We start from the raw sequence: 25,107 nt of genomic DNA on the forward strand, positions 1-25,107 counted from the left end.
CATACACCTTTAAAACGGCTTTCTCCATGACCAAGGCCACAGGCAGGGCCAGAGTCACAGCTAAACATACACCTTTAAAACGGCTTTCTCTATGACCAAGGCCACAGGCAGGGCCCAGAGTCACAGCTAAACATACACCTTTAAAACGGCTTTCTCTATGACCAAGGCCACAGGCAGGGCCAGAGTCACAGCTAAACATACACCTTTAAAACGGCTTTCTCCATGACCAAGGCCACAGGCAGGGCCAGAGTCACAGCTAAACATACACCTTTAAAACGGCTTTCTCTATGACCAAGGCCACAGGCAGGGCCAGAGTCACAGCTAAACATACACCTTTAAAACGGCTTTCTCCATGACCAAGGCCACAGGCAGGGCCAGAGTCACAGCTAAACATACACCTTTAAAACGGCTTTCTCCATGACCAAGGCCACAGGCAGGGCCAGAGTCACAGCTAAACATACACCTTTAAAACGGCTTTCTCCATGACCAAGGCCACAGGCAGGGCCAGAGTCACAGCTAAACATACACCTTTAAAACGGCTTTCTCCATGACCAAGGCCACAGGCAGGGCCAGAGTCACAGCTAAACATACACCTTTAAAACGGCTTTCTCCATGACCAAGGCCACAGGCAGGGCCAGAGTCACAGCTAAACATACACCTTTAAAACGGCTTTCTCCATGACCAAGGCCACAGGCAGGGCCAGAGTCACAGCTAAACATACACCTTTAAAACGGCTTTCTCTATGACCAAGGCCACAGGCAGGGCCAGAGTCACAGCTAAACATACACCTTTAAAACGGCTTTCTCTATGACCAAGGCCACAGGCAGGGCCAGAGTCACAGCTAAACATACACCTTTAAAACAGCTTTCTCCATGACCAAGGCCACAGGCAGGGCCAGAGTCACAGCTAAATATACACCTTTAAAACGGCTTTCTCCATGACCAAGGCCACAGGCAGGGCCAGAGTCACAGCTAAACATACACCTTTAAAACGGCTTTCTCCATGACCAAGGCCACAGGCAGGGCCAGAGTCACAGCTAAATATACACCTTTAAAACAGCTTTCTCTATGACCAAGGCCACAGGCAGGGCCAGAGTCACAGCTAAATATACACCTTTAAAACGGCTTTCTCCATGACCAAGGCCACAGACAGGGCCAGAGTCACAGCTAAATATACACCTTTAAATAGCTAAATATACACACAGAAGGTTATAATATGGTTTTAGCACATGGCAATGGCACCCCATATAACATGTTGTCTGCGTTCAATGTTTCGGCAACAATCAATCAATCAATCAATCAAGTTTATTTTATATAGCCCTTCGTACATCAGCTACTATCTCGAAGTGCTGTACAGAAACCCAGCCTAAAACCCCAAACAGCAAGCAATACAGGTGTAGAATCAATAAACAATAAAGTTGTTCAAGAAGTTCTACACGGAGTAGACCAAAACATTAAGAACACCTTCCTAATATTGAGTTGCATCGCCCTTCTGACCTCAGAACAGGCTCAATTTGTCGGGGCATGGACTTTACAAGGTGTTGAAAACGTTCCACGAGGACGCCGGCCCATGTTGACTCCAATGATTCTCACAGTTGTGTCAAGTCGGCTGGTTGTCCTTTGGGTGGTGGACCTTTCTTGATACACACAGGAAACTGTTACGTGTGAAAAATTCAGCAGTGTTGCAGTTCTTGACACATTCAAACCGGTGCGCCTGGCACCTACTACCATACCCTGTTCAAAGGCACTTCAATCTTTTGTCTTGCCCATTCACCCTCTGAATTGCACACATACACCATGTCTCAATTATCTCGAGGCTTAGAAATCCTTCTTTAACCTGTCTCCTCCCCTTCATCTACACTGATTGAAGTGGATTTAACAAGTGACATCAATAAGGGATCATATCTTTCACCTGGATTCACCTGGTCAGTCTATGTCATGGAAAGAGCAGGTGTCTTTGATGTTCTGTACGCTCACTGTAAATCTGCCATTTTGATTTGAAGAGAATCTGGCAAAAACTACAAGGCCTAGTGGTCATTTCAATAAAGTCTACAACTAGTAAAAGGCGACTGACAGATGTAGTCTGAATCATGCAGCCGACACACATCTCTGTGTGTGTGTGTGTGTGTGTGTGTGTGTGTGTGTGTGGGTGTGTGTGTGTGTGTGTGTGTGTGTGTGTGTGTGGGTGTGGGTGTGGGTGTGGGTGTAACTAAAGGGTGGATCAAAGCTGGGATGTTATCTGTCCCCTTGGAATGAGTGTTGTGGTGGGGAGGATGGAGAATTCTGGGTAGAGAGCAGCGGTCTACCCTATGTCCTATGTAGTGCACTACTTTTGACCAGAGCCCCTATGGTAAAAGGGTGCCATTTAGGATGCACCTCTGGACAGCATTCCTGTGTCCCCATGGGGCTGAAGCTTTTACAAACTTCCTCAACATGATAACTTGAAGTAGTTAAGAGGAACCCGAGGTTGAAAACCAACAAGGTTTATAGACTGTAGGCCAATAGCGTCAACATTATTCATTAACAGCTAGGAAATACATGTGGTATTTGAAGTATTAGTAGTAGCTGGGTAATATAGACCACTTAATTATGTAACATAATTATGTAACAAACATGTCCATAAGAAAGTTGAGTATATTGACTGTCATTACTAAGAAGAGCGCTGAGGATTTTAGAATAGCAATTAGCAAACTACTTGGCTTTGTGTCTACTTGGCCTTAATAATAATAATATTATTTGACACAGGGCCAAGAAGAAACAGAAATCCATGAGATGGTTTACCTCTCACTGACTCAGGTACCAGTTTCACAAGTCGGGGATGAAATAGGCCTATATGTTTAATGTAATTATAGTGGCAGTTGGTATTTATCTGTGATGATGAATAAACTAGCCAAACCGAAATCGCATGAAATAGTTTAACTAATGACAATTATTTGAAATGTGTGTATGACATCAGGACTATCAATTTCAAATAAATCATGAAATAAATGAATGTATTTCATCATTTACAAAAAAAAATGTTGCGCGCACCAAATAATCCTTGAATAAATATAAAATGGGTTGGTAGCCATTGAATTTATCACACTTTTAAGAGTTTTTCCTGTAGCTAGCCTACTAGGCTACACACCAAGCAAAATAGCATTTGTCTTTACCTGAGACATCTGTGGTCTAAGGTTAATCTCCTTCAGGTTGATGGTGTGTGGTTTCAAATTGTTGAGCAGCTGACAGAGCAGCACCCCGTCCCGGAGCGTCTGAGCCAAGTCAAATACCTGGGCACTGTCCCCGGTTACCCGATGGGTCGGAGGAAGCACCTTGCAGTTTATCAGCCACAATGCGCACTGCCGCCAGTACTGCATCTCCGCTTTCGAGAATCGAATCAAAGTAGAAGAATAACTAAAAATAGTTATGTCTATTCTATAAGTGTTTGAAACGACATTGTAAACGAAGAACTAGACGTCAGAAAGCTGTCACTCTGGTTCTGTTCCTTGTGACGATGAAGAAAGTGACGCTACTTTCTGCTCCACTCCAGCAGAATCGCAAGGTGCGCGTTACTGAATTGGTTGCAGTGTGTTTATGGAGCGTGATACTTTTGCACATGAATTCGAGCTCCGAATCGTCAAGCTCTATTTCACTTCCTCTTCCGTCTACATTTTTTTATTTTTGTTGAATTCGTATGACAAATGCTAAATGCTTCTTCTCTAAAGAAGTGACATATTTGGACATGTCATTCATTCATAAAAATGGCCACAAATGGCCAAATGTTATTGTGGGAAGTTCACTGAAATGCACTTAGCGAATGGAATTTAATGGATTATCACACCATAATACACTATTATGATACATAATCCCCGAATTACTATGACAATCAATGTGAAATTTATTGGATCCATTAGAGTGATGCCATTCACTGTACAATATCATTAAGGCATACATAAAGATTGTGACAACTGTATTTCTAGAAACACTCCATTTCTATAAAATAAAACAAAAGCTGTGAAACATTGTGAAAGAAGGTACAACCTTGCTTTAAAGCAGACATTCCTTCTGGATTACACTGTAAATGACTGTTCACTTTAAAGTAAGGGATTTGGTGAAAGGAAGCAGAAATACATTTTGTTTTCACGAAACTACAGTCTGAGACAATACTGGAATAGGCCTTAAAGAAAATTTCTCAAATTTATTAAGGACCAGACATGAAATGGGTTTAGAATATTTATTGAGGAGATGGAATGGGTGTGCGAATGAGGATTCAGTGGGAGAACGGGCCGGATGAAGCCAAGGGCTGCAGATGAAGGATCTGGGGGAGAAGTTGACTCTCTAGGTTTTGGCTTGGAGTCTCAGAAAGACATCCCCATCAGGCCTTGGTAGTTAGGTTTTATCAATAATCTTCTGTGGGGGATTTCCTTCACCACAGCAGCCTAAATTAACTAAAGAAGAAGAAAAGGGAGGGATGTGATGCAAAACAGAGAGAAGGAATGACTGTTTGGTCAGGGTTAAGTAGGGAGGTGGTGGTGATTAATGAGAGTGAGAACAGGTGTTGAGGCTGATTAGCAGTTAGTAGCAGCTGGAGCTTGTTTGAGGAGTTACGTTCAATGTAACTAGTTAAGTGTTGCAAACAGTAGTAGAGGCTGATTGGAGATAGTTAGCAGCTGGTGCTTGTTGAGTTGCGTTCAAGGCAACTAGTTAAGTGTTGTCACGGCAGTCAAACGGAGGACACCAAGGCGCAGCGTGGTATGCATACATTCTTCTTGATTATAAGAATGAACACTGAACAAAAATAACAAAAGGAACCGTGAAGCTATACAAATGAGTGCTGACAGGAAACTACACATAGACAAGAACCCACAAATACCCAAGGGAAAATGGCTACATAAGTATGGTCCCCAATCAGAGACAACGATAAACAGCTGCCTCTGATTGGGAACTACAATCAGGCCACCATAGACTTACAAATACCTAGACCACTAAAACCCCTAGACAATACAAAACTAGCATACCCACCCTAGTCACACCCTGACCTAACCAAAATAATAAAGAAAAACATAGATAACTAAGGTCAGGGCGTGACAAGTGTTGCATTCAAGTCTGGTTTGTTCTCCTGAATTTTTGTGAATCCACAACATTCGAGTTTAAGGACCAGACAGCAAACACTTTTAGAATATTTATTGAGGAAATGAGAATGGAGGTGTGAATGAGGATTCAGTGGGGAAATGAGAATGGAGGTGTGAATGAGGATTCAGTGGGGAAATGAGAATGGAGGTGTGAATGAGGATTCAGTGGGGAAATGAGAATGGAGGTGTGAATGAGGATTCAGTGGGGAAATGAGAATGGAGGTGTGAATGAGGATTCAGTGGGGAAATGAGAATGGAGGTGTGAATGAGGATTCAGTGGGGAAAGGAGAATGGAGGTGTGAATGAGGATTCAGTGGGGAAAGGAGAATGGAGGTGTGAATGAGGATTCAGTGGGGAAATGAGAATGGAGGTGTGAATGAGGATTCAGTGGGGAAATGAGAATGGAGGTGTGAATGAGGATTCAGTGGGGAAAGGAGAATGGAGGTGTGAATGAGGATTCAGTGGGGAAATGAGAATGGAGGTGTGAATGAGGATTCAGTGGGGAAAGGAGAATGGACCGGATGAAGCCAACGGCTGGAGATGAAAGATCCTGTCACGACTTCCGCCGAAGTCGGTCCCTCTCCTTGTTCGGGCGGCGTTCGGCGGTCGAAGTCACCGACCTTCTAGCCATCATTGATCCACTTTTCATTTTCCATTGGTTTTGTCTTGTCGACCCATTTATTGTATTTTATGGATATTTATGGTTTATGGATATTAAACGACACCGTTGTAAATCCGTTTTCGCTCTCCTGCGCCTGACTTCTCTGCCACCAGTACGCACCTCACTACAGATCCAGAGGGGTTGACCCTGTAGGGTTGGACTTGGAGTCTCAGGTAGACATCACCGCCAGGCCGTGGTAGTAAGGCTGCTGTGGTGAATGCGATCCCCCTAAAAGATAGCGTCAAGTTAGTCAGAACCTGGAGTGGAGGTAAGCTGTTCTGGACTGCAGATGCTGAATGGTTGACAATATAGTTGAGGTAGTACATTCATATGGACTAGATGCCCACGGAGCAAACCAACCTTAGACCCCAGAATGAGCAGAAGCGACGGTGGCAAGAAAAGAAAAAGGAAAACCTTCAGAACCGATTGGCTCAGCTGGGGAGACAATCCTTTTAATTGGCTGATTGGGTAGGATACGGTACGTGAGGCGGATTGGTGTCCATGAAATGAGGCAGAGGCCGGAAGACTGTGCCTGAGTTAATGCAGTTTGAAAGATGAGCATGTTGTTGGCTGTCTGGATGTTGATGTCAGATTGGATGTAGGAATGATAAGCTTGAGAGGACCGGCGGCCGAGGAGTTGTATGGTCTGGTCCAGGATGCCATGGAGGCGGTGCAGATGCTTTGTCAGGTTAGCCGGAAAGTAGAGCATTGCAGTAGTCTAATCTAGAAGTGACAAAAGCATGGACACATTCTTCTGCATAATTTTTGGACAGAAAGTTTCAGATTTTTGCAATGTTACGTAGATGGAAAAAAGCTGTCCTTGAAACAGTCTTGATACGGTCGTCAAAAGAGAGATCAGGGTCCAGAGTAACGCAGAGGTCCTTCACAGTTTTATTTGAGACGACTGTACAACCATCAAGATTAATTGTCAGATCCAACAGAAGATCTTTGTTTCTTGGGACCTAAAACTAGCATCTGTTTTGTCTGAGTTTAAAAATAAAAAATTTGCCGCCATCCACTTCCTTATGTCTGAAACACAGGCTTCCAGGTCGGTAAATTTTGGAGCTTCACCATGTTTCATCGAAATGTACAGCTGTGTATCATTCGCATAGCAGTGAAAGTTAACATTGTGTTTCCGAATGACATCACCAAGAGGTAAAATATATAGTGAAAACAAGTGGTCCTAAAACGGAACCTTGAGGAACACCGAAATTTACAGTTGATTTGTTAGAGGACAAACCATCCAGAGACAAACTGATATCTTTCCGACAGATAAGATCGAAACCAGGACAGAACTTGTCCTTGTAGACCAATTTGGGTTTCCAATCTTTTCAAAAGAATGTGGTGATCGAAGGTATCAAAAGTAGCACTAAGGTCTAGGAGCACGAGGACAGATGCAGAGCCTTGGTCTGACGCCATTAAAAGGTAATGTACCACCTTCACGAGTGCAGTCTCAGTGCTATGATGGGGTCTTAAACCAGACAAGCATTTTATATACATCGTTTTGTTTTCAGGAAGTCAGTGAGTTTCTGCGCAACAGCTTTTTCAAACATTTGAGAGGAATGGAAGATTTGATATAGGCCGATTAGGTTTTTATATTTGCTGGGTCAAGGTTTGGCTTTATTACTGCCACTTTTAGTGAGTTTGGTACATATCCGGTGGATAGGGAGCCGTTTATTATGTTCAACATAGAAGGGCCAACTTTGGTTGGACTTTGGTTCATTGGATGCCCTTGAGGAGAAGGGAGACCTGTGGGTGAGGAGGAGGAGCATGGAGACCCAGTAAGCAACTTTAGAAAGAAGTTGATCCCGGTCAGGTGCGTCCGGGGAGGAGGATGAGCACATGGAGATGGATGAGCTGGCATAGGTGACGAAGGCAGACACGGTGACCAAGTCATTGGCGGGAAATAGATGTGATAGATGGTATGGAAACGCTAGATGCATCGCCAGGCTGTCCAGTAAGAGGGCAGGGTACTTGGTTCAACTGCTGATAGGATAGAGTGGTGTGATTCAGAAATGAGTTAAAGGAGTGGATGGTTCACAGGAAGGTCAACATGGAATAAGGTTGGTAGGGTTTCTGCATACGGGGCCAAGCGCCTGAATCTCTGAAATTGGAGATAATACAGAATCAACGATTGAGTTACGTTGATCAGGTACATGGGCAGCTCTGAGAAGGGATGATAGCCAGGTTTGACGTCTTAGGACAACTCATGATAGAGGAGTTAGAACGGCCCTTGTTAAGGATGTGTACCATAGAAAGTTTGTCGGGAATGAATGAGAATGAACCTTCTGGACCATTCGTGCCCCCCGGAGAGAAGCGGCTACGGCGATTGACTACAACTCGAACAGGGCGGAGGACGGGAGCAACAGGAGAGGGAGGCCAAACCAACAACCGCTGTAGAAACCCCCAATACCGGATGAAAGGGGCAGCGTCCGTGAACAGTTGTAAGTCTTCAGGAGAAGAGACACATTCATCATAGAAAAGGTGATTCCGTTCTAATGACTGAAGAGAAGGTGCCGAAAGCCTGAGCTCCGAGAGGAGGTTGAAGACCACGGTGTGAAGCAGGGTAGGCACAGAGGCAGCCAGGGAGAGGTGGGACAAGAAGGAGCGGTCTTGAGGGATGATCCTGATAGCCTAATTCAGGTGGACCAGCAGTGAAAGCAACTGACGTTTAGTGCAGTGGGGAGATTCCAGGTAATTGGACAGAAGGGAAATGCGCTGAAGTTGGGCGAGATGCAGGGAGGCCTGAAAGGAGCCAGTGTCCAGTATGATGCCGAAGAATTTGAGGCGAGTGGAGGGGCCTTCTGTCTTCTCCTCAGAGAGTGGTATGCCAATGCAGCTGAAGGTGGAAATTATGGTGAAGAGGCCCAGGGCTGGAGAGAATGAAGGGTCGCCAATAGTGAGGAAATTGGCGAGGAGGTGGAGAACATACAGGAAGCCTGTTGACATTCAGCAAGAGCCAAAGGCTACGGTACTGAATATTCGAGGAGTGCGATTGCATCCAATAGTCAGGCGGACAGAAGTAGTACCACTCCACCCAGCAGACTCCGAAGAGATGCCAGGTGTCAGGATGGAGGGGCAGCACCATTAAAGCGGAGATGATGTTAGCCACGGCCAGCAAGTTTAATGTGAGTGATGGCATGGTTGATCGTGGCATACTGTAAGGAGAAGTCAGGTCTGGGGATGAGGCTGTTGACACTGGAGACTCAAGATTTGTGGGGGGGGGGGGGAGAGATCGATAACCTTCTTGCCAGAATACTTCTGGCTGGCAATTTTGAGGTGGGGAATGGCAGGGAGGGGAAGGGGCCATTCATAAACCCCTGTTCCACCTCCTTGGCCAGGAGGGTGGTGACGACTTCTGACTTGTCAAGGGCAAAACACATGTTGAAGCGGAAGAGCACGGAGTAGAGATGAGAAAAAACTACATTCAGTCCGTCAAGCAAATATCAGACAAAGGAGGGGTCAGGGTGAAGAGTGGAGACGGCTTGAAGATCAGGGCATTGGGTGGAGGATGAGCCGGGGTGGTTGTAGAGAGGGAGCGGTGGGCCGGAGGAGGGCTGGGCTGCGGCCGGCAGTGAAGGCAGCCGGTTCACTGAACTGGGACAGGGTCGTAGCTTGGATGGCTGTGGTTCCGTAACTGGCTGAGTAGGTGGAGCTGTGAGAGGTCGTTTGGTAGATGGGAGGCCAGAGCGGGCAACCAGATGAGTTGCAACGCCGGTGGCGACAGAGCGTGAGAGGTAGGGGTTAAAGGAAGCAATATGCTGAGAGAGAGGCGGTCACTAGCAGAGAAAGTGGGTAAGCCACTGCCAAGGCAGCGGTCACAGGGCCAGCGAGGCAGGAGAGAGAAGTAGGAGCAAGAGGGAAGGAAGCCGAGGGGCCAGAGCAGGCGTACAAGGTGGACAGGGCACTGCTGGCAGAGGAGGAGACAAGGGCAGGGAGGGAGGGTTGGAGAGTAGGAAAAGCTGACAATAAGGTAGAGAAGTTAACGGGAACAGAGAGAGATGGAAGGCCCTTGGGCAGGGGCAGAGGCATGGCGTCCAGGATGTTTACAGGTTGTGGGCCCGAGCCATCCCCGCATGTGGAGAGGCTGGTGAGATTGGCCTGGAGGCCGACCACCACATTCCGGTTCTTTGTGAGGCCTGGAACGGTGGTGTTACAGGACTCATAAAGAGTCAACTTTGAGGAGACCTTTTGCTAACTCAAGGCTTGTCACGCAGCATGCGACACAAAACAGAGAAAAGGAATAACTGTTTGGTCAGGTTTAAGTAGGGTGGTAGTGGTGATTCATTAATGAGAGTGAGAACAAGTGTTGAGGCTGATTAGCAGTTGGTAGCAGCTGTAGCTTGTCGAGTTGCTTGGGAGCTACGTTCAAGGCAACTAGTTATGTGTTGCAAACATTAGTGGAGGCTGATTGGCAATGGTTAGCAGCTGGTGCTTGTTGAGTTGCTAGGGAGCTGCGTTCAAGGCACCTAGTTAAGTGTTGCATTCAAGTCTGGTCCTTTTTCCTGAATTTTTGTTCATCCTTAACACCAGAACACGTGTGTCTGGGGGTTGCAAATACTTTTCTGTAGAAACAATAAGCTTCATGTGATTTCCAGAATATTGTTATTAAATTAATAGGAACAGACTGGATTGGGGAATCATAACAAGTGACATCAATAAGGGGTCATAGCTTTCATCTGTATTAACCTGGTCAGTCTATCTATGTAATTGAAAGATCAAGTGTTCATAATGTTTTGAAAGCTCAGTTTACTGTACACATACACAAACATGCACAAACAGGAGTTTTGAGTCATAAAATAATTTGCAAGAGCAACAAACGACTCAGAGAGAGAAATAATAAAATAAAAGCTGTCTGAATGGAGTTCTTTACTTTCACTTGTGTGTGTGTGTATGTGTGTGTGTGTGTGTGTCTTGGTTTTCAATTTGCAATGTAATGTATTTGAAAATGATATCTTTTTTATTTTCTGGCAACAGCCTAGGTATAAAAAAATAAATGTTGTATATATATATATATTTATATATTTATATATATATTTTGGGGGGGCTACACCCTATGTCTCGCCCGCCTCCTATAATATCTCGTGTCCCGCCTCAACACACAGCTGACCAATGAAAGCGTTTAGCTCACACAGCAGGACCAATCACTGAATAATGTACTCTGGAATCTGGAGCAATGGCGGTGTTATTCGGGTTACCTTTTCGCTTCACCGGGTCTTCGTTTTGCTGCGTAAATGTATGAATCTACAAATCATCTAGATAGTCAGACACATGATGATGTTATAATTTGGGCTATCAATATTTTGTATAGATCAATGGAAGTGTATGCGCCATGCGCACACTTAATGTGAAGTCTGGAGACGCATGGCGTAAGGAGGAGCGGCTTTTACGCAAATGTGGAATCTCATCGAGTCTGTCCAATGACAGAACGGCTGAAGTTATTATTAAATAACGTCAGACAGCTGCATGGTGTAAATAGGCCCTGTATCTAGAACAATCTGACGAGGTTTTCCACGGTAAGACATTTAAAAAAATATATATATATATATTCTGTGAGAATCAGTGTTGTAGCTTGTCTTCAGCAAACCAAAATGTATCCAACGACTGTAGCCTGTATCTATTTCTGCCCCATTGAATCGTCTGTAGACTGTTGCTTGTATCTATTTCTGCCCCATTGAATCGTCTTTAGCCTATTGGTAGATAGGCTATTATAGCACTGTCACTATTCTAGTCACAGTGTTATAGTACATTTAAAGTAAATGTCCTACAGGCATAGATTCCAACGTCATATATCGAATAGACATGAATAATGCCAGATTGGATTGATCCTAGGTTGACGTGTGTTTTTTTCCCCCAGATGGCCATGTCTCTGGCTGACAGAGCTCTAGGAGCCATCATTGGATCAGCTGTAGCCGACGCAGCAGGTAATAACTATAATACAGATCGTTGGCATTACTGTAAAATTGTTTTGACTTTTTGTATAAATAGGGAGTTTTTCTTGACCAATTCTAGGTGCTATAGTTTCAGCCTGTAAATAGGGTGCAGTTTTATTTAATTTTTTACAGATTTTCTATAATGTTGTTGGAATTTGGTTTATAGATCTCCCATCACATGGTCTCTTCCCAGAGGCAAACATAGATAAGTGCTCACAAGTAGCCTAGCCCTAATGTATGATTTAGAGCATAAAATGGCGTCATTGTATTCAGCATCAGCGTGTTTTAACTCTGTGACATAACGTTGAAAACCCTGCACCATCCCTTCTAGCCCAGCAATTTAAGGATAATAAAATATACACATAATAAACAGACATTTACTTTGGCCATCAGCTTCCCCTCATGACATGACGTCACTCTGACTGTCAATCCCATCCCAGCCCAGCCCCTGCACTGGGTGTACGACCTGGATAAACTGGATGGCTTCCTGAATGAGGCCCCTACACCTGAGTTCAGGCCCAAGTCAGCCAACCCTTTCTACCGCCGTGACACGGGGAACCAGAGCTGCTACGGGGACCAGGCCTTCGTGTTGCTGGAATCACTGTCTGAATGTGGAGGTAGTCAAACTGTTCTAGTGTAGTCTGTTCTATTATTATAGTGTGGCACAACTTTTGAACTAACTGTTATCTTAAGATAACCTCAAAACTATTCCTTTAGCTACACAGCATCTTCGTAGATTCAGACCTCGTCATTTTTTTTCTTCCCTTCTCCCATTTTGTTCAGGTCTGAACGTCAATGATCTGAGAAAGAGGACATATAACTTTTTTGGGCCCAGGTCAGAGTATGACACCCCTGTCAATGACCCGTACAGGGATAAGAGTGGTAAGGAAACCTGATGATGAAGGCTGAAAGGAATGAATACACTCCATTCAGGATGACGTAGTGGATAAATATAGTTGCATCTAAAATAAAACAAACATGACAGGACTGTGAGCATGTATTATTATTTTTATTTTTTTTAGGCTGTGGATATCCGACCAGCAGATCCCTAGTCTTAACTCTTACTTTACCCTAACCTCACCCCTTCCTCTATGTCAGGGGAAACTGGCCTCCAACCATGCATGTTAATGATTGTCAAAAAAGATGAATGTGTTGTATTGTGTGTCGTGTAAGAACCCAAACCCCAGCTGCCCATTGAGGGACCATGGCGACATGGAAGTATAAAGAGCTTCATGAAAAACATGGACGCCGGCAAGGAAGAAACAGGTAAACAATAACAACAACAACAACATTATGTGTATACTATACATAAGTGATATATGTAAAATAAAGCCTTATCAGCTCTAATTTTGCATAACGTCTCTCGGGTCTTCTTCTAGGATGTGAGACGGACTTTCAGCCGGATGGCATAGCAAAGCTGGCTCCGATCGTGGCGTTGTATGCTGGGAAGCCTGACGTGCTGGAGAAGGTAGAGGAGGCTGTCCGAGTCACACAGAACAATGACGCGTGTGTGGCTGAGACACTGGCAGCAGCAAGGTCAGTTTCCTGTATAAAGGAAACATACTGTACTGTATATGTACAGGTATCATGACATGGTGATCACAAGTGCTCTGAGTTCAGGTGGGCTGTCGCGCTTCAGTAAATAAAGGAAAGGAGGGGTGCTCAACAATGACAGAAATCATGTGAAGGACTTACCAAGAAAAACTTCCAAACGGACTAGGTAGAAAGGAGGTGGAGCACTCCACACAAAGGCAAATACATTTTATTTTAGCTCACTTTAATCCATTGTACAGGATGCGAACAGATGACTGACGTTTTGACATTGCAAAACACAACATTACAGACCCAATAACTCTGGTTATACACAGAGCAAAATACAACATTACAGACCCAATAACTCTGGTTATACACAGAGCAAAACACAACATTACAGACCCAATAACTCTGGTTATACACAGAGCAAAACACAACATTACAGACCCAATAACTCTGGTTATACACAGAGCAAAACACAACATTACAGACCCAATAACTCTGGTTATACACAGAGCAAAACACAACATTACAGACCCAATAACTCTGGTTATACACAGAGCAAAACACAACATTACAGACCCAATAACTCTGGTTATACACAGAGCAAAACACAACATTACAGACCTAATAACTCTGGTTATACACAGAGCAAAACACAACATTACAGACCCAATAACTCTGGTTATACACAGAGCAAAACACAACATTACAGACCCAATAACTCTGGTTATACACAGAGCAAAACACAACATTACAGACCCAATAACTCTGGTTATACACAGAGCAAAACACAACATTACAGACCCAATAACTCTGGTTATACACAGAGCAAAACACAACATTACAGACCCAATAACTCTGGTTATACACAGAGCAAAACACAACATTACAGACCCAATAACTCTGGTTATACACAGAGCAAAACACAACATTACAGACCCAATAACTCTGGTTATACACAGAGCAAAACACAACATTACAGACCTAATAACTCTGGTTATACACAGAGCAAAACACAACATTACAGACCCAATAACTCTGGTTATACACAGAGCAAAACACAACATTACAGACCCAATAACTCTGGTTATACACAGAGCAAAACACAACATTACAGACCCAATAACTCTGGTTATACACAGAGCAAAACACAACATTACAGACCCAATAACTCTGGTTATACACAGAGCAAAACACAACATTACAGACCCAATAACTCTGGTTATACACAGAGCAAAACACAACATTACAGACCCAATAACTCTGGTTATACACAGAGCAAAACAACATTACAGACCCAATAACTCTGGTTATTCATTTAAAACTCAAATGGCTTTTTCCTTCTTTCTGTTCCAGGATCCTAGAGCATTTCATCCTGAATGGTCCTGATGAGAAGGTCCTGGATTCTGTGCTTGATCAGCTCACTGACCCGAACAGGAAACAGCCACAGGACCTGGACAAAGCTGTGGTTGGTATGTGACTCACTGACTGGGAGGCCCACCCTGGCCTGTGTCCCAATAATCTGTCCTTTCTCTTAAAGTGTGCAGTCGTCCACTACTAACTATTCATGCATCCCTGTATGAATAGTTACCAAGAAAACAAGTAATTCTATTAGAATAAATATGTAATCTAACACATTTCTAATCAATTCTACTATGTTTCAGGCCACATTTACCAGGTGAGGGAGAATCTGTCCAAGGCTCACCAGGATCTGATCCCCAGTGTCTTTCCCAACAGCTGTGGTAAAGCTATGTCGTTTAACACTCATTCACTTTTTAATTGAACCTGTTTGATGTTACTTTTTTTGTGGGAATATGAAATATAAACAGAATTCAACTATGGTTGTCTAACCTTGTCTTGGTCTCAGTCTGTCAGTTGTGTTTGTGGTTTAAGTGATCGGGTTGGGTATTGTGGCTGATATTTTCTATTCTACTGTATGGTCTCAATCTCTTAGGTTTGCCTGGTTCGTTCCAAGCGGCACTGCATGGGGTCCTGACGGCTAAGGAGTTTGATCAAGCTATCAGGGACACCATGGTCTGCGGAGGATGCACTTGCAGCAGGAGCTCATTCATCGGTGCCTGTCTAGGGGCTCAGGTACTATGGACACTTAACACTTACACTAGTCTTTTCTTATTTACCACTGACTTTGCTAATAGTTACTTATCGAAGAAAATGCTTAGTTACCCTTTTAAGATGAATGTAAGTTGCTCTGGGCAAGAGCATCTGCTAAATGACTACAATGTAAACATGTATCAGGGCTCTGGTATGGAACACTATATAACTAGGACCTAACTAACTGTGGATCTCTTCTGGATGTTCTGGTGACTTACTGAAATGACTCGGGTAACTATGGACACTGTCAAACAGTGCTTTACCTGGTCAGGTAACAATGGACACTAATAAACAGGGCTTTAGCTGGTCAGGTAACTATGGACACTAATAAACAGGGCTTTACCTGGTCAGGTAACTATGGACACTATTAAACAGGGCTTTAGCTGGTCAGGTAACTATGGACACTATCAAACAGGGCTTTACCTGGTCAGGTAACTATGGACACTATTAAACAGGGCTTTAGCTGGTCAGGTAACTATGGACACTATCAAACAGGGCTTTACCTGGTCAGGTAACTATGGACACTAATAAACAGGGCTTTACCTGGTCAGGTAACTATGGACACTATTAAACAGGGCTGTACCTGGTCAGGTAACTATGGACACTATTAAACAGGGCTGTACCTGGTCAACTCGGGGACATACCTGTAATGGATCTCTTCTGTATAATCTGATGTCCTAGGGTCAGGAGTTTCCTGGCCATGTTTATGACTTGGCTGGGAAAGACTAGGGCCCAGAGGGTGTTGCTGTTCAAGTCACATATGGTCATGAAAAACTCGGGACTCCATATTAAATACAAATTTCATTATGGTTAGATGTTTTTTTTTGAGGAACTCAAAAAATAATATTACTAACGTTTTTAGTAAATGTTTTTATCCGTACAGATTGGGCTTCAAGGCATCCCTAACTCATGGAAGACCAAGACACTACGGTACAACTCTCTCCTGGAACACGGCAAAAAAGTGACTGAACGTTATCACCAAATGTAATCCAACTACTTCTGACCGTTTATATTCACATTCTAGATGACCACGTATGTAATGTAACCTTATTATCACCCGTCCCCTCTATCTTCACTGACTGGCGCACTTTGACAGAATGTTAAATGAAGGTCCCAGACTAAACTAGTGGGTTGGAACTGGATGCTCGTGATTCTGTTGACTCGCAGCATGTTGTATGAAGATGTTTCTACTTGTTCTTTTCAATGAAGGCATTTCTATAATAAAGCCATCCTTATAAACACTTACTCTGTGACTTGATGTTTGTAAAGCCCACCATGGCTAGGAGAGATGCTCGTGGAGTAATGTGAAGATGACTCAGATGCCTAAAGAAAGATCTGGTAAAAATGGGTTTAACGTGAGGTGAAATGTAGGTTAAAATGCTCCCTCCATTAGATATGCACTGGCCTAAAGCCCAGTCTGTTTAGTCAGTCTATGACCACGACTCCTTACCACAGGATTACACTGTAGTCTGTCTGAGATTAAACCATGTTCTTTTTCCTAATGTTTAGAGAACATTCCCAGAACATTCCTACATTTCTTAAACAAGAACATTTTTGGCCAGAACCACCCTTGCTGGACACTGTCCATTCCAATCTCTGAACTCATACACACAAGTTGAACCTGCGAGCACGCGTGGTGGCACACTCACAGCCAAAGGTTAAATAAAGGTTAAATAAAAAAATATTAAAAAGAAAAACACCATTGCAATGATATGAGTTACCCAATGAACTGCAGAAAAGAGTATGGCATGTTATGTCATTTAATGTATTTTATTCAACATGGGATTTTTTCCCCCTCCCGCCTAAGACCCTCTCTCACCACATCTGACGCAGAAAAGCTTTTTTCATTCATTCATTTTCAAATCGATTATGGAAATGCAGTATTTTGGGGGGGTCAAATTACAGCCCATCTAAAACAGTGTTCAACAATTCTCCTTGTCTACGAATCCCTAAATGGAATTGAACCAGCCTATCTTGTCAGATCTACTCTTCCCCCTATGAACCTCCATCCACGCTATGTTCAACTCAGGACAAACTGCTCCATGGCCCCAGGGACCTGGCTCCTCCCACGCACCACACCGTTGGAACTCCCTTCCTGACAAACTCAGGGCTGTTCAGACGGTTGGGGCTTTTAAAGCAGGCCTTAAGACTCAGACGGTTGGGGCTTTTAAAGCAGGCCTTAAGACTCAGACGGTTGGGGCTTTTAAAGCAGGCCTTAAGACTCAGACGGTTGGGGCTTTTAAAGCAGGCCTTAAGACTCAGGTGGTTGGGGTTTTTAAAGCAGGCCTTAAGACTCAGGTGGTTGGGGCTTTTAAAGCAGGCCTTAAGACTCAGACGGTTGGGGCTTTTAAAGCAGGCCTTAAGACTCAGGTGGTTGGGGTTTTTAAAGCAGGCCTTAAGACTCAGGTGGTTGGGGCTTTTAAAGCAGAACTTAAGACTCAGGTGGTTGGGGCTTTTAAAGCAGGCCTTAAGACTCAGGTGGTTGGGGTTTTTAAAGCAGGCCTTAAGACTCAGACGGTTGGGGCTTTTAAAGCAGGCCTTAAGACTCAGACGGTTGGGGCTTTTAAAGCAGGCCTTAAGACTCAGGTGGTTGGGGCTTTTAAAGCAGGCCTTAAGACTCAGACGGTTGGGGTTTTTAAAGCAGGCCTTAAGACTCAGACGGTTGGGGCTTTTAAAGCAGGCCTTAAGACTCAGACGGTTGGGGCTTTTAAAGCAGGCCTTAAGACTCAGACGGTTGGGGCTTTTAAAGCAGGCCTTAAGACTCAGACGGTTGGGGTTTTTAAAGCAGGCCTTAAGACTCAGGTGGTTGGGGTTTTTAAAGAAAAAATGAAATTGGCATGGTCCACAACCAAAAACACATATGTAAGTTCAGCATTCTTAATGAACTAGAAAATGAACAGTTATTTCTGGTTGTTTGTCAAAGTGAGTTGGCTGACTCATTGATCCTCTGCTCTGTAGTATACCCCTCTGGTATCTACAGTGGGATGCATAGTATTCAAATGTTTATTATGTATTATGTCCTTTATATGTCACAACACATCTTAACAATATGTGTTAACATACACTATATATACAAAAGTATGTGGACACCCCTTTCAAATGAGTGGATTCAGCTATTTCAGCCACCCCCGTTGCTGACAGGTGTATAAAATCGAGCACACTGCCATGCAATCTCCATAGACAAACATTGGAAGTAGAATGGCCTGTACTGAAGAGCTAAGTGACTTTCAACGTGGCACCGTCATAGGATGCCACCTTTCCAACGAGTCAGTTTGTCAAATTTCTTCCCTGCTGGAGCTGCACCGGTCGACTGTAAGAGGTGTTATTGTGACGTGGAAATATCTAGGAGCAACAACGGCTCAACCTCAGTGGTAGGCCACACAAGCTCACAGAATAGGACCGCAGAGAGCTGAAGCGCATAAAAATTGTATGTCCTCGATTGCAACAACCATTACCGAGTTCCAAACTGCCTCTGGAAGCAACGTCAGCACAAGAACTGTTCGTCAGGAGCTTCATGAAATGGGTTTCCATGGCTGAGCAGACGCACAAAAGCCTAAGATCACAACGTGCAATGCCAAGCATCAGCGGGAGTGGTGTAAAGCTTGCTGCCATTGGACTCTGGAGCAGTGGAAACGTGTTCTCTGGAGTGTTGGATTCCGCTTCACCATCTGGCAGTCTGACGGACGAATCTGGGTTTGGTGGATGCCAGGAGAACGCTACCTGCCCGAATGCATAGTGCCAACTGTAAAGTTTGGTGGAGGAGGAATAATGGTCTGGGGTTGTTTTTCATGATTCGGGCTAGACCCCTTAGTTCCAGTGAAGGGAAATCTTAACACTACAGCATACAATGAAATTCTAGGTGATTCTGTGCTTCCAATTTTTTGGTAACAGTTTGGGGAAGACCCTTTCCTGTTTCAGCATGACAATGCCCCTGTGCACAAAGCGAGGTCCATAAAGAAATGGTTTGTCGAGATTGGTGTGGAAGAACTTGACTGGCCTGCACAGAGCCCTGACCTCAACCCCATAGAACACCTTTGGGATAAATTGGAACGCCGACTGTGAGCCAGGCCTAATCGCCCAACATCAATGCCTGACCTCACTAATGCTCTTGTGGCTGAATGGAAGCAAGTCCCTGCAGTAATGTTCCAACATCTAGTGGAAAGCCTTCCCAGAAGAGTGGAGGCTGTTATAGCAGCAAAGGGGGGACCAACTCCATATTAATGCCGATGATTTTGGAATGAGTTGTTCGACAAGCAGGTGTCCACATACTTTTGTATATGTTATGGGAGTATTATTTCAGTGATACTTGTGGTCATGGTAATGAAACAATCGAACAAAGAACACAAAACACCAAAAAAAACATAATTCAATCTTATTCATAATTTTTTTCTCTCTCTCTCATCACTTCTCAATTCAGCCATTTTACTGTTTTAAATCGTTCCCCTTTTGTTGCACGCTGGGAAGCACTTCATGACATCGTCTGTGGAGGGCAACCAATAGAAGATAAAGCACACACGATACCTACTTAAACAAAATGAAGGTAGTTTCCTTTAAAATTATTCATACATATTATCCTGCCAATCACTAAATGAAGAAGTTTAAGAAAAATATAAACTTAAATTGTACCTTTTGTAATGACCACCCAGAAACTGTGTTGCATCATTTTTTGGCATTGTATTCATGTAAGGAATCTGTGGCAAGACATCAGTAGATTTATAATTGAACACATTTATGAAGATTTTACACTATTGTGGAGAGATGTACTGCTTGGATTCTTTACCTACGATAGAAATAAGTTGCATTCTTTAAATTTAATTAATTTAATTTAATTTAATGAATTAATTCCAGCAAACAGCTGGAGGCAGGGCTTTCTCCTATAGAGCTCCATTATTATGGAATGGTCTGCCTACCCATGTGATAGATGCAGACTCGGTCTGAACCTTTAAGTCTTTACTGAAGACTCATCTCTTCAGTAGGTCCTATGATTGAGTGTAGTCTGGCCCAGGGGTGTGAAGGTGAACGGAAAAGCACTGGAGCAACGAACCACCCTTGCTGTCTCTGTGTGGCCGGTTCCCCTCTCTCCACTGGGATTCTCTGCCTCTAACCCTATTACAGGGGCTGAGTCACTGGCTTACTGGTGCTCTTCCATGCCGTCCCTAGGAGGGGTGCGTCACTTGAGTGGGTTGAGTCACTGACGTGATCTTCCTGTCCGGGTTGCCCCCCCCTTGGGTTGTGCCGTGGCGGAGATCTTTGTGGGCTATACTCGGCCTTGTCTCAGGATGGTAAGTTGGTGGTTGATGATATCCCTCTAGTGGTGTTGGGGCTGTGCTTTGGCAAAGTGTGTGGGGTTATATCCTGCCTGTTTGGTCCTGTCTGGGGTATATCCTGTCCTGTTTGGTCCTGTTGGTCCTGTCCTATCATTGGATGGGGCCACAGTGTCTCCTGACCCCTCCTGTCTCAGCCTCCATTATTTATGCTGCAGTAGTTTATGTGTCGGGGGGCTAGGGTCAGTCTGTTATATCTGGAGTATTTCTCCTGTCTTATCCGGTGTCCTGTGTGAATTTAAGTATGCTCTCTAATTCTCTCTCTCTTTCTTTCTTTTCTCTCTCTCGGAGGACCTGAGCCCTAGGACCATGCCTCAGGACTACCTGGCCTGATGACTCCTTGCTGTCCCCAGTCCACCTGGCCGTGCTGCTGCTCCAGTTTCAACTGTTCTGCCTGCGGCTATGGAACCCTGACCTGTTCACCAGACGTGCTACCTGTCCCAGACCTGCTGTTTTCAAATTTACCAACAAAACACCACGTTTTCTTACCTTACGACAAGAAAGGTAAGTATATATGTTTTACTCTTCTAACAAAAAAGCTGTTCGAATTATAAGTGTCTGTATGTCCCTTAAGGTCCTTGTGTAATGTGATATTTTACCCCCTAGCCCGCCCCTAGCCCCACCCCCAGCCCCACCCTTAGCCCGCCCCCAGCCCCACCCCTAGCCCCACCCCTAGCCTAATTGTCCTTTGTATATTATTTATATATACTTGTGTTCCCACATGCACTTCCTGTATTGATTTGTTGTTAATAAAAATAATAAAGCACACAGAACAGTTAGGGGTCATAAATACCATCTTTATGAACAAATCTTTTATATGAGAAGTTTATCTGATTCAGTTTAATAAGACGTCCTTGACCATTAATGCCATATGTGCAATGATTGATTTGTAAATTCAGTTAAGGGATAGTTACGGGGGTAATGAACTTGACGACATCGCGACGACTTGCAGTGGGTTCAGAACAACAACAACAAAAAATCACTGGGCAAAAAAAGGGTCAATATCAGGTGATATCTTTATCTATATATTTCCGGACATCTGACATTTTATTAGATACAAGGAGTAGACATAGTCCAGATACGCATGTCCTTAATTTCATATATGGAGCTAGGATATTCTCCGTTTTGGGACAGTTTCTAGAGTACATGCGAACCTCAGAAATCTCCCTGCTACCATATGAACCCAGGGAGATATCTGGGGTGAGATACAGTATGTTCAAAACACACACTTGAAGCGTGTGCACCGTTTACATTTTTGTAGAATAATCTAATTCCGGAAAAGGTATGTCAACATATTGACATCTAAACCTTTATACTTATATACAGAAATGTATCATATCTGCAGTAATTACCTAATAATTTATGTATCCATGTAAAAACTAAAAATAATTTAAATATGTAATATTCATCCTCGTATGTCTGATCGAAAATGGGCTAAATTTGTCCAGCGCCCAAATTATTTGACCTGTTCAAGGCTGAAAATCATCGTGCTTCTTCAGATGAAGGTGACATATCCGAGTATACATTCACACCATATTCAGTAGTAGGCTACAATGCACGGAAAGGCAAACATTGCCATATTTAATCCAAGTTGCTATTTACAAAGCACAACTCTGCTATTTTTGTTAAAAAAAAAAGACATCATAGTAAACCCAGAGCTACAATCACTACACATGTTTTTTCAAAAAAATGCAAACACTGGCCAATCTTTGCTAAAAATGTATTTTATTTATTTAATAAGAAAATAAAAGTTGCACAGCCTCCATACCCCTCCGGCTCTCTTTGTTATGGACGATGTTTGCGATGGGCAGATTAGGTCTTCAGCAGCATTCCCTCGCAGTCCAGACCCAACGTGGTGGTAGTGTTGGTCTGTGATCCACTCCAAACTGTCAATGCATAAATCATGAATCAAAATTGTGTCTATTGCAAAAAAATATTGTCCTTTCACATAACCATACCACAAGGTAGCTACACTACCTGCTTCATTCATGATGAGAAAACGAACTGGAATAAGCCAGCTAGCTAACTTTGTTAGCCAAGTTGCTAGTTAGCAAGCTAGCTTATATTAACCAGTAATACGAAATACGCTTAAACTTTTTAAAATTGTTAACTTAGCTGTCACCTTAAGGCTTGATAGCGGGCGGGTAAAACAAAATTACCCTGAAGGGAAGGCAATTTCGTTATTTATTAGATAGCTTCTTGATTCTAGTTACTAAAATAAAATAAAAACATCTCAAATTAGCTACTTTCTTTAGCGTTAACTTCTTTGAGGTATTTTCAGAACAGATTCTAATTTCTTTGTTTCTCCAGTTGTCAGTTCGACCACACCATTTTACCCCCTCAGTTGGAACTAGGCTAGTCTATGAGTTACAGTGATTTTAGCTTATGGTATGTGGCTTTATAACTGAAGTCTGAAAGAATGATATTAATTTAATATTTGTCACATTATTGAACATGTCCTCAAAAGTCAAATAAGCATCATAAATGTTCCTTATCTAGCATATCAAAAAGCATACCTAGATCCTGATATGGACCTTAGTCAATAGCATAGATATTGTAGAAAATATACTGTGTAGGATCTACTGTCAGTATTTGTCATCATATAGAGAAAATAAGGTGTCCATAGACCTATCTCAGGATATCTAATGAGTCAATATCCGACCATATCATGTATGATATCCGTAGGGAATCCAAAAATGATTTCTGCATGAAAGGAAAAATATGGATTTCATATTTGTCAAATTATTGAGCATGTGCTAAAAACTCAGAAATGCATCAGAAATTGTCCTTATTTTAAGCATTGTGTCTATTGCAAGAAAATATTGTCCTTTCACATAACCATACCACAAGGTAGCTACTCTACCTGCTTCATTCATGACAAGAAAACTAACTGGAATAAGCCAGCTAGCTAACTTAGTTAACCAGGTTGCTAGTTAGCTAGCTAATTTAGTTAGCCAGGTTGCTAGTTAGCTAGCTAACTTAGTTAGCCAAGTTGCTAGTTAGCTAGCTAATTTAGTTAGCTAATTTTAAGCATTTTGAAAAGCATAAAACATCGAGATATGGACCTCAGCCAAGAGAATCAAACCTGGAATCAACACAGCTCCATATATTTTTCAATCTTTACTAATGACATTGAGTAAAGCCAGTGTGTCTATATGTATGCGGATGACTCAACACTATACACGTCAGCTACTACAGCGAGTGAAATCACTGTAACACTTTAACAAAGAGCTGCAGTTAGTTTCAGAGAGGGTGGCAAGGAATATGTTAGTCCTAAATATTTCAGTAACTGAAAGCATTTTATTTGGGGACAAATCATTCACTAATCCCTAAACCTCAACTAAATAATGTAATAAATGATCTGGAAATTGATCAAGTTGAGATGACTAAAATTCTTGGAGTAACCCTGGATTGTAAAACTGTCATTGGTTAAAATATGTTGATACAACAGTAGTTAAAATGGGGAGAAGTCTGTCCATAATAAAGCGCTGCTCTACCTTCTTAACAACACTATCAACAAGGCAGGTCCTACAGGCCCTGTAGTTTTGTTTCACCTGGACTACTGTTCAGTCGTGTGGTCAGGTGCCACAAAGAGGGACCTCGGAAAATTGAATTTGGCTCAGAACAGGACAGCACAGCTGGTCCTTAGATGTACACAGAGAGCAAACGTTAATAACATGCATGTCAATCTCTCATGGCACAATATGGAGGAGAGATTGACTTCATTACTTGTTTTTGTAAGAAGTGTTGACATTCTGAATGTACCAAGCTGTCTGTTTAAATGACTAGCACACAGCTAGAACATCCATGCATACCCCACAAGACATGCCACCAAAGGTCTCTTCACAATCCCCAATTCCAGAACAGACTATGGGAGGCGCACAGTCCTACATAGAGCCATGACTACATGGAACTCTATTCCACATCAGGTAACTAATGCAAGCAGTAGAATCAGATTTAAAAAACAGATACAAAATACACCATATGGAACAGTGGGGACTGTGAAGAGACAGGCACAGACACACATACACATGATAAGACATGTACCCTACACACATGTTCACGTGGATTTTGTATTGTAGATATGTGATGGTAGAGTAGTGGCCTGAGGGAACACACCGAATGTGTTGTGAAAAGTGTTTTGTGTTGTGAAAAGAATGCCAAGAGTGTGCAAAGCTGTCATCAAGGCAAAGGGTGGCTATTTATTTTAAAGAATCTCAATTATAAAATATATTTTGATTTGTTTAACACTTTTTTGGTTACTACATGATTCCATATGTGTTATTTATTAGTTTCGACATCTTCATTATTACTCTACAATGTAGAAAATAGTACAAAATAAAGAAAAACCCTTGTATTAGTAGGTGTTCTAAAACTTTTGACCGGTAGTGTATATCTAAAAGACAGTGTGGATATGGTGCATATCCACAA

General features: G+C 43.0%; 2 protein-coding genes across 2 annotated transcripts in view; one reads left to right on the forward strand and one right to left on the reverse strand.

Moving 5' to 3' along the window:
* The window catches only part of vav3b (vav 3 guanine nucleotide exchange factor b), a 140,628-nt gene extending 137,273 nt beyond the window's left edge, over positions 1-3,355 (reverse strand). The window contains exon 1 of the mRNA XM_039003302.1: positions 3,152-3,355. Within this exon, the coding sequence (XP_038859230.1) occupies positions 3,152-3,355 (204 nt within the window). The remainder of the gene's footprint in view (positions 1-3,151) is intronic.
* Positions 3,356-11,191: 7,836 nt separating this feature from the next.
* On the forward strand, positions 11,192-16,591 carry LOC120056225 (crystallin J1A-like). Its single transcript, XM_039004475.1, has 10 exons — positions 11,192-11,287; positions 11,629-11,695; positions 12,145-12,321; positions 12,488-12,586; positions 12,878-12,970; positions 13,084-13,240; positions 14,597-14,712; positions 14,905-14,982; positions 15,195-15,334; positions 16,236-16,591. Exons 2-10 carry the CDS (start codon positions 11,629-11,631, stop codon positions 16,338-16,340), a joined length of 1,032 nt encoding a protein of 343 aa, XP_038860403.1. The 5' UTR covers positions 11,192-11,287; the 3' UTR covers positions 16,341-16,591.
* Positions 16,592-25,107: the final 8,516 nt, after the last annotated feature.

The sequence above is a fragment of the Salvelinus namaycush genome, chromosome 11 (genome assembly GCF_016432855.1).
Source record: "Salvelinus namaycush isolate Seneca chromosome 11, SaNama_1.0, whole genome shotgun sequence".
In the NCBI taxonomy this organism is placed as follows: Eukaryota; Metazoa; Chordata; class Actinopteri; order Salmoniformes; family Salmonidae; genus Salvelinus; species Salvelinus namaycush.

Excerpts from the sequence above, each read along its gene's own strand:
- LOC120056225 (XM_039004475.1), top strand. The coding sequence starts at position 11,629 with ATGGCCATGTCTCTGGCTGACAGAGCTCTAGGAGCCATCATTGGATCA. Across the intron at positions 11,696-12,144 it reads AGCTGTAGCCGACGCAGCAG|CCCAGCCCCTGCACTGGGTG; the intron begins GTAATAACTATA and ends ATCCCATCCCAG. Across the intron at positions 13,241-14,596 it reads GAGACACTGGCAGCAGCAAG|GATCCTAGAGCATTTCATCC; the intron begins GTCAGTTTCCTG and ends TTTCTGTTCCAG.